The sequence below is a fragment of the Morus notabilis genome, unplaced genomic scaffold (genome assembly GCF_000414095.1).
Source record: "Morus notabilis unplaced genomic scaffold, ASM41409v2 Scaffold95, whole genome shotgun sequence".
Lineage (NCBI taxonomy): Eukaryota > Viridiplantae > Streptophyta > Magnoliopsida > Rosales > Moraceae > Morus > Morus notabilis.
In genome coordinates this window covers 156758-167318 of record NW_010365652.1, presented here as the reverse complement: position 1 = coordinate 167318, position 10561 = coordinate 156758, and the positions used below count along the sequence as shown (strand labels likewise).

The window sequence follows — 10561 nt, the reverse complement described above, 5'->3', positions numbered from 1 at the left end:
GGACAAGCAAAATCTTGAGTTTGGGGGTGTGATAACTCCATGAAATGGAGTTATTTAGCCTCTTTTGTGGATTAAAAAGTATGTTTGTTCTTGAGAATTTATTTAGTTTTTAATACTTTTACCTTATTTTTATTTTATTTTATTTTATTTGGAATTAATTTTATTTTTTGTTTGTTTTAGATATTTTTATTTTATTTTATTTTATTTTTATTTAGTTTCCTTCCAAAATAATTATTTTCCTCATTATGTAATTTAATTTTGGTGATAGGTGGGCTTAAGTGCAAATTGAAATTCAAATTGGGAGAGAAATGCAAGAGAAAATGAGTAAAATTCGAATTTGAATTAGCCTCAAAATGGAAATCCTTCGCGCGAGTGAAACCAGCACGAAACTCTCCACTCCAGCCGTTGGATCGCAGCGTCAATGGTCCAGATCGGGCGCATGGAATCACCCCAGACAGGAGCGCGTCTCCGCAGGATTGCGTCAGTTTTTCGGCCAATCCCAGCAAGCCGCGTGTCCAGCTTGTCCCCCACTCACAGCTCGCGTGATCCGGTGCAGCGATTCCATCGAAGTACCGTGAAACCTCCCTCTCTCAGCGAACCAGAGAGCGCCGCGTGTCCATTCAATTCGAACCCTCCAATTGAGGCGCGCCACGTGTCCGAACGCACTCCTCCAGCTGAGCTCAGTTAGCAGCTCTCTTCTGCACACGAAATAAAGGGTTTTTGAACCCAGATAACTCCAGCCCTCAGACGGGCAGCCAGGGAGGAAAAGAAGCAGAGAAAAACCCGAGAGAAAAAGAGTGAAGCAATTTAATAAGGCTTTTCAGCCAATTTTTCAAGAGGGAAAAATCCCAAAACAAATATTTTTATTTTATTAGATTTAGGTTTTATTTTCAATAAATTATTGAGGGAGAATTCATTTTGTGAAGAGCAAGAAGATGGAGGATTTAAGAGCTTGTGACAACTCCTAAAATGGGTTTTTCATTCCTTTTCTTATCTCTTATTTTTGTAATTTATAAATGATGAAACCCTTGATGTTATTTAGTTAATTTTGTGAGCTAGGCTCCTAGTGGAACTAAGATTGTGATGTTTTAGTTTTTGCTTTTGGATTGTTTATGGTATTCTTATGCTTGTTCATTCATGTGTAATTACTTGCTTAATTTTTATTTTTGATGGAAATCAAATGTAGAACTAGACTTAGATTGATTTGGAAAAATTAATTTAGGTTGGACTTTACATGGATGATGCATGTTCAATATAGGAATATATTGATTTGTAGAAGGTATAGGAATATATCGTTTACCTTGTATAATCTAATAAACCCGAACTTGAAATTAGAATTCCATTAACTAGATTCACATAGGAATATGATGAAATTGGTTTGAGGAATTATAATCATAATTAATTCGGAAGAACTTTATGCACAAATTTGAGTTTGGTTAACTAATACAAAATGCTGTAGCATTTCTTTAGCACAGCTTTAGCATTTTGCAATCAAGAGAAAATTAGGAAGTCCTAGCTCAATTATTTGCAATTGCTTGCATTTTTATTTTCTTTTAGTTATAAAAATATATAAAAACAATCCTAACAGCTAATCAATATTGGTATTTAACGAAAACTAAACACAATCCTCGTGGGATCGATACCCGTACTCTTGTACACTTTATTACTTGTGCAATTCGTATACTTGCGAGTTTTCACGCAACAACGGGTCGTATTTTCTTTCTCCATTAAAACTATTTAAAGTTAGTTAATTATGTGGCTTCTTTTCATTGGGTGGACAGGGTTGGGACAGCATTTTTTGGACAGAGGATCCCAGTCCATTCCGATGGAATAAGTACGCGGGCTTACATATCAAACAAACGCTCAGTCATCATCCACAGTTGCCATTATGCAACTTTTCTCAGCGAGAAAGAGAGGGTAATCGATCCAAGCTGCGTTTTTCTTTTCCCTTGTCCTTCCGTTTTTTCTTTGGAATGGAAATAAGATGCACAATGGCACATTCTTTTGCCATCCAAAACAGAGAAACAACATTCTTCACTAGACAATACAAAAAGAATATAGACACGGTTTTAGGCTTTTAGCTACACTACGCATAGATATCATCTTCGTATAGCAGGCTCACATCTTCCGACAAGCCATGATGCTCTTCTTCCGCAGATTCTGAAGATCCGTCACTATCACTCTCTTCTTCTGATTCATTATCAGAGGTTTCACTCTCCAGTTCCTCATCTTCTGATGTCTCATCGGGATAATCGTTCAGTGGATTATTTTCAGCTGAGAAACACCAAAAGAGGTAACTTGAAATACAAGCATTGTGAACATGGGAAATTAGAGACAAAACAATCTGTGCTTACCATTTGAGTCATCGCTTTCATAATCTGAATCACCAGGCCCGTCACAAAATTCCTCTTCATCTACTTGTACCCTGGACCAAAGCCAAATATCAAAATAAACAAGAAAAAAAAAAACATAGAGGAGCATAAATACAGAATCCATAATACTAACAGAGGAAAGGGACTTGAAGCGTCAACAGTGGTCGTGTCCACCTCATCCTTTATAGTATAGAAGTCATACACATAGTCATCTGCATATCAGTGCCAAAACAAAAACAAAAAAAACAAAAAAACCTGATCAACAAATCTGTCTCAACTAAAATATGGTTTCTAATTCACATATAGATCGAATCGAGATATCTTATCAGAAATTGTGACCGAAGGGAATCGAGATATCTTATCAGAAATTGTGACCGAAGGGAATCGAGATATCTTATCAGAAATTGTGACCGAAGGGATAGCTAGTTTAAGATAATAACAGCATGACCTTTACATGTCAAAGGAAAATTAAAATCTATGGACTCAAGAGTTAACAAGACTATTGCCGAGGAAATGGATTAGTCAAAGAAAATCTCAAATCAAACAAGAAATAGAATTTAGATTAATTGAATTGTTTTAAGTTTTTCACAGGGACATTTTTGAGAATCCCCTTTTCATATAACACAGGACAATAGATAGCATGAATTCAAAATGTTTTTGCAGTTTGGGCCGGAACCCTCAGTAATTTGCCATATCGTTAAACAAAACAGAACTTCTGAATACAGAGTGGGATGCAAAAGAGTTAAATCAGAATCAATTCTAACCTTCTCCGACTTTGTAAGCTTGTAAATCCGATTCAATTTCCTCCGCAGCACTCGGGATAAACTCCCTAAGAAGAGGCAAATAACTACACAAAAGCCTGTGGTCTTTTAAAGTCTCTCTGCATTAAAATTCAAAATCATGACGATAATCATTCCAAAGAACTTTATAAACACAAATGGGAAGGTGAACTTTATCAGCTCTGGAACTTACTCCTGCTGTCGCACCCCAGTAGCTTTGTCCTCGCCATCAATACGGACAACATCATAGAAATGACACATTTCATGTAATTTACCATCCCTAACCTCTTTGTTTCCCTTTCTACTCCTCCATATTTGTTCAAAACGAGCATTTTTTGCAACAGCCTATGACATGACGCCCAAATGAAATGTAGTAAAACAAATTTTCACCAAGTCAATTTTAAGGATTCTTGTATAGTGAAAGTGGTTCAATTTTAATGAAATCATGAAAGACCAATATGTTATCTAGGAGAACCAAAGATATGTCATCAGAAGCTAAGGACAAGGGACGCATGTCCTTTGTTTGGCGGGTAAATTAATACAACTGGGTTATATTGTGTAACATACCTCCTGTGTTTGCCTCGCTTTAGACAAAAGCTGATCTTGTATCTGTTGTGAATCGTGATAGATTAGAATACATTAGAGCTTTAAGTACTAAAAATAATTGTCTTCGAGCATACAAAAGAATCAAAGTTCTAATAAAGGACATTGACATGGTGGGTAATTGATGCAGAGACAAAGATAGCTTACATTCTCCTTCTTGAAAATGTTTCTTCGTTCCTCACTTTTTGTTTTAGATTCCGATGTATCAGCCGAATTAGGTTCCTATAAAATAGTAAGAAAACCAGGGTAAAGCATGTTATTTCCACCTAGAAGCATGAAATAGCTAGCATGACTGACCAATGGATTAAAGTACTAACCATAAACAATTGCACAATGTCAACAGTGACCTCAGTGCTCCTCACTGTCTCCACATGCTGTACGAAAACCTTCTTACTCTTCAATTCCTCTAATGTAAAAGAATGAAATACATTAGAACTCGAAGCGCTGTTGTACAATGGAGGAATAACTCTAAAAATGAACCTTAATAAAAAGAATGGTGTTAAAATAACTTTTCAAAAGTTTTAATTTACAAAATGACTTCGGAATGAGTGAGCACCCCTTTTTATACTGCGCAGCTAAGTGAGTCGCTCAAGTGAAAAAATGAAAAAGGACATTTTGCTAACTTCCCTTTCTAATGTTGTAGTTTTGGCAAACAATGAGGCATCCATAGATTGGTCGAAAACCATCACATAAATACAGTCTAGGTAATAATATGAATAACATATTATCAAACACATAGCCAACAGAAAAGGCCTACATAATTTCACTTTGTAGAACTTCCTTCCAAGTTCCAATTCACAACTATGATTGTAATGCATTATCAGTTATATTTCCGCTTCAACTCAAAGCCCAAAACAATAAAGAAAAATGTCAAATTTATAATTCAATGTCATTAGTAATATGAGAAAATACCTTTTGCAGATAAATCAGAGATCGATAGATTCTCAAAATCCAACAACGCGCGCTTCAGTGGCCTCTCATTAATTTCCAGCCCTAAATTACACAACCATTTCAAAATTCCAAGCACATGAGTAAAAGATACAAAGGCAATGCCTTTTAATTACTTCCAGAAAAATAAAAGGAAAATAAATTGGAGCATGTATTCTTTTTCCATTCCAGAAGTTTTCTCGCCAACCAAACATCGAAAAACGAAAATGAGAAAGAAAACCGTCCGAGAAGAAGCAACAACTCACAGAAAGCATCGAGTGGAGACTGGGAGGCTTTGCGCTTAATCCGAACAACGACCGGTTTGGCGTCCATCGGTTTGGTCTGAGCCGAAGAGCTCTCGGCGACATCCGCCATTAGCAGTGAGCCGTAAGCGTGAACTAGGGCTTGGGGATAGAGCGTTGCAGAGGTTAGATTTTGATGGAAGTGTTAATTCTGAAGAGCGAGGAATTCAAGCGATGCAAGAGAGAGAAGAGAAAAAGAAAGTGCCGCGCTCTGAAAGGAAAAAAAGGGGAAAAAACGGCGCGCTTGAGGGAGGCGGAAGCAGCTGAATGGGCCCATTACCTTGATGTTTGGTTGGTGGGTAAACATTGAGAAAATTTGATAAAAGAGACTAGAGCAAAACATAATTTGAGGAAATAGATCAGTTTTTTTTTTTTTTATAACAAAAAAATCATGATGTGTATCTTACGTGGTAAAAAATGGGTCTTATTAGTCCAAGTGTATGAGTCATTTTCAAAAACTCTATCCTCACAAAACCGACCGCTCGACCCTCTCTTCCCCCCGAAACCGATCGCTCGACCCTCTCTCCACCCGACTGAGCTCTCTCACGACCGACCGCCGGTTTTTCTCTCCGATCACCTCTCACCGACCGCCGGCTTCTCTCTCCGATCAGTCACCAACCTCACGACCGACCATCACCGACCGCCGGCTTTCCTCTCACCTGTTTCTCTCTCTCTCTCTCTCTCTCGCCGAAGTTCTCTTACCGGCCGATCCACTCTCTTCGATCTCTCTCGTCGGCCGACCGACCACTCCTCACCAAACACCGACCGTTCACCAAAACCGACCTCCATTCCCACTAAAACCGACCAAAAACCGATCCCGACCACTCACCAAATTCCCGACCACAAAAATGGACCACCTTCTCACCAAAATCTGACTAAAAACTGGCGACTTTTAGACTGGAATGGCATCACAAAACAACTCTTGTTCCTTAACTAAAACGGCCATTTCCCGAACACTTGTCGACGAGGCAACGGAATCTGCTGAGGTAATATTCTTGTTTTACCTTTTCTTATATATTTTTGCAAGAACAAAAACTTAATATAAGCAACATTGGTCTATTCATAGTCGGTTCTTAGTCAGTTTTGGTTCTGGTCTGTTCGCAGTCGGTTCTAGGTCGGTTTTAAGTCATTTTTAGTGGTCGGTTCTGAGTCGGTTCTTGTCGAGTTAGGTCGGTTCTGGACGATTTTGGTCAGTTCTAGGTGAAGTCGGTTCTTGGCCGGTTGGTGGTCGGTTCTTGATCGGTTCAGGTCGATTATGTTCGGTTTGGTCAGTTCTGTCTATTTGGTCGATTCCTGTCAGGTTTTTGGGTCGGCTCGGTCGGGTCATGGTTGGTTCAGTCGGTTCTTTTTTGGTTTCTTGGTCTATTCTAGTCGGTTCTGTCGTTTTGGTCGGTTCTGACCGATGTGTTTTTTCTTTTTTTTCAGTATGACCTCCCAAAGTACAACACAAGTGAACTTCCTGCATTTGGACGTCTAAAGATGATCATGGATCCTATGCGGGAGTATTTCCCAGTGAAAGTCACTATGAAGTCAAAGATCGAGGCTTTAGAGGTAATAAGGCAGAATCTAGACCCCGAAACGGAAATACCAATTTTCAAGGAATCTACCTTCGGACATTTTATTTCAATATCTAAAAATATGATCTATTTTGGAGTGTTGACACACTATCTGTTTTTCAGGCAGATAGAAACAAAAAAGAGACATGAGTTTTGGTTCATGGTTAATGGAACCATAACTAGGTTTGGAATGAGGGAATTTGCATTAATTACTGGATTGAACTGCGGGAAAACTCCAGAGCCGGACATGGTCTTGAAAGCTTCAAATAATATAAGATTGTTGGAGCATTTTAAGTCCCACGTAGTACTTGTTGCTGATTTAAAAAAATTGCTCACAGGGAAGAAGATAAAAGGTAGCGATAAAGCAAAGATCGCTATCATTTATTTTTTAGCACAAGTATTATTATCTGGGGACGAGAAGAAGATTGTCCCACTGGATTGGCTGTCTTACGTTGACGATTTAGAATTCTTCAACAACTATCCATGGGGCAGGGTGTCTTTTGAATGCACTCTGCGGGCTTTGAAAAAGAACTTGAGAGAGAAATTCCAAAAATTGGTTCGAAAAGGACGTAATAAGAGCATCAAGGAAACCTACTCAATATGCGGGTTTCCTTGGGCCTTCCAGGTATGTCATACAGTTATATGCATAATTTTTCATGGCCTTATAGTAAATAATGTCATAATTGGTTTACTAAACTTAAAAAAATTGGTTTAACGGAGGTTTGGGCATTCGAAACATTTCTAACCATCGGCGCCACAATTGCAAAGATGGTTGATGGACGTCTTCCCAGAATCCTCAAATGGGAGGTACGCCAGGTTTCATTGGTCGAGATTAGACAGATAGATGACCTCATGCAAAGTGGCGAGGTAAGGGTTTAAATACAATGTTTTTATAGGTGTAAATTTTACAAAATAGGCAAATTTATTTTTTTTTACACTATGTTTCCACCTAAATAATCATTGAATGTATGTTCTTTTAATATACAGGGAATGGTCATACCAATTCTTTATCCCACTGAGGAGGAAATGAATAGTATGTGCATGAGGTTGTATCTGCCTTATGCCGACCAAGAAGATCCTGAGATTGACGAGCTTGCATCGTTTTTGGACTCTGGTGTAAGAATGGTCCATGTCCAGCAACCGAAGCCTCCCAAACACTTGACTTGTCTCCAACTACTTGCCCAACAACAACAGCAACTTCCCCAACAACAATAACAACAACAACAACAACAACAACAACAACAACAACAACAACCTGAGCAACAACAACAACAACAACAACAACAGCAACAACCTCATCCGCAGGATGGTATGTCTATTGATTACATAGTTGACATACTCTATCACAAGTTGGTAGAGTACAATAGTAGACATTTTGAAGCCATCAACAAGAGGCTAGACTCGCTAGACCAATCTGTTAGAGAAATTAAGGACAATATAACATGTCTAGCGAAACAACAATTACAGCCAAAGCCAGTGCCTGAGGAAGAACTTGAGCTACAGGTTCAGCCAGAGCCTGAGGCAGAACTTGAGCCACAGGTTCAACTTGAGCCTGAGGAACAACATGAGCCTCAGGTTCAGCCTGAGCCTGAGGAACAACATGAGCCATAGGTTCAGCCTGAGCCTGAGGAATAACATGAGCCACAGGTTCAGCCAGAGCCTGAGGATCAACTTGAGCAACAGGTTCATTCAGAGCCAGAGTCTGAATCGAAGAATGAAAAGCGACTTAAAAGGCCCATCAAGTATTTTGAGTCGCCTTACATAGATCCCCTGCGTAACGTGAGGAAGAAGATGTGGACCTTTAACGTTGCTGTCGAGGCCTTCAACAAGTGGTTCGCTGATTCTAGTACAAACTCTGAACTAATTGAGTACGGTTTTGGAGATTGGAGGAAGGACTTCTTCCGGATCATCTTGAAGCCAGGTGAATGGATGTTCAATGATGTAAGTAATCACACAACATATTTTCTAAATTTATAGTCTTATTTTTTATACCATTATCATTATACTGAATTTATTTTTTATGACTTACAGCAAATTGACGATGCATGGGGTCTTCTATCGATTAGAAGGTCAAGGGCACCCGAAGGGTAGTTCAATAACAATATTGTCGTCCTAGATGATGTATTTTACCAAAAGTTGAGAGCGCGATTCATCACCAACAAAAAGAAATTGGCAACGTATACATTTGACAACGACCTAGATGAATATGTATGTGAAAAAAATGCATAATTGGCCAGAAATGGGATGGTGCGCAGGGCTTCACTATGCCTCTTAACATTGAGAGGAAGCATTGGGTTGCGCCTTATGTTGATTTATCTGAATTCAACATAAAGGTGTATGACTCAGCTGTTATGATGTACAGAGATCAACAGATGCAAAGACACGTGGAGCCAATCGCTGTCATGATGCCCAAGTTCTTGAAGTACACAGGTTTATTTAACCATCTGGGCGATAAACTTGACTGTGCGTGGCCAATCGTTCGTCCCAAGTGGTTGGTCCACAACCTTAGATCAGGTGACTGCGGACTTTTCACATACAAATTTATCGAATACCTTGTCCGCAGAATCCCATTAGAAGACCTCGCTGAACAACAAGTAGAAGCTTACCGGTTGGAACTTGCGGTCAGAATTTGTAGCGAGTACAAGCTGAAGAGGCCGGTGAGTACTAGTATATGAAATGTTGGTTGTTTTGCTTGTTGTAAAATGTATACACAACATTATTGGTGTTGCAATATTTTTATTATTGGCATTGCAATGCATTTATAATTATCATATTCAACAGGTTATTTTGGCTCTGGGGAAGCTTATATTTATGCGGAAATGCTGCCCAAATTTTTACACAATAATGTATGTTTTTTTTTTGGAAAATTTTGAACCAGTCCCGAAGATGGCAAAACGCGTGTTTCATTGTAAAATCGGGTTTTATCAGGGGGCACTAGTACACGGTAGGGGTTGCGGGGGGGGAGGAGGAGAGGGTGGCACGGGTGCGCGCGCGGGGGCACAGGCACGCGCGTGCGCGGGTGGCATTGGCGACCAGAACCGACTAATATAGAAAGAACAGACCAGAACCGACTAACATAGCAAGAACAGACCAGAACCGACCGAGAACAGACAGAGAACAGACCAAGAACAGATTCTTGTAAAAAATTAAAAAACATAAATTTACATATTTTTTAGACTTTTTGGGTATTAATAAACATTTTAATTTATAAAAGAAAAAAAATTGGTTAGAAAAGAAAAAACCTAGAATAGACCAAGAACAAACTCTAAGTTTTTTGGGTACTAGAGTTTGTTCTTGGTCTGTTCTTGGTATGTTTTGCGTCTGTTCTAGGTTTTTTCTTTTCTAACCAATTTTTTTTCTCTTTTATAAATTATAATGTTTATTCATACCCAAAAAGTCCAAAAAATATGTAAAAATGTATGTTTTCTAATTTTTTTTACAAGAGTTTGTTCTTGGTTTGTTCTAGGTTTTTCCTTTTCTAACCAATTTTTTTTTCTCTTTTATAAATTATAATGTTTATTAATACCTAAAAAGTCCAAAAAATATGTAAAAATGTATGTTTTCTAATTTTTTACAAGAGTTTGTTATTGGTCTATTCTAGGTTTTTCCTTTTCTAACCAATTTTTTTTTCTCTTTTATAAATTACAATGTTTATTAATACCCAAAAAGTTCAAAAAATATGTACAAATGTTTGTTTTCTAATTTTTTTACAAGAGTCTATTCTTGGTCTGTTCTTGGTCTGTTCTAGGTTTTTTCTTTTCTAACCAATTTTTCTCTTTTATAAATTATAATGTTTATTAATACCCAAAAAGTCAAAAAAAAATGTAAAAATGTATGTTTTTTAATGTTTTATTAGGGTCTGTTCTTGGTCTCCTCTCTGTCTGTTATCGGTCGGTTTTGGTCTGTTCTTGCTATGTTAGTCAGTTTTGGTCTGTTCTTTCTATATTAGTCGGTTCTGGTCGCCAGTGCCCCCGCATGCGAGCGCCCGTGCCCCACTGCCCCCTACGCGCGCGCGCCCTTGC

General features: G+C 38.4%; 1 protein-coding gene across 1 annotated transcript; it reads right to left on the bottom strand.

Annotated features, from left to right (window-relative positions):
- Positions 1 to 1714: 1714 nt before the first annotated feature.
- Positions 1715 to 5268, bottom strand: LOC21390314 (RNA-directed DNA methylation 4). The gene is made up of 10 exons (XM_024172433.1): positions 4948 to 5268; positions 4667 to 4747; positions 4072 to 4160; positions 3902 to 3976; positions 3719 to 3760; positions 3345 to 3496; positions 3137 to 3252; positions 2506 to 2584; positions 2355 to 2425; positions 1715 to 2274 (listed from the first exon to the last, which is right to left on the bottom strand). Exons 1-10 carry the CDS (start codon positions 5054 to 5056, stop codon positions 2087 to 2089), a joined length of 1002 nt encoding a protein of 333 aa, XP_024028201.1. The 5' UTR covers positions 5057 to 5268; the 3' UTR covers positions 1715 to 2086.
- Positions 5269 to 10561: the final 5293 nt, after the last annotated feature.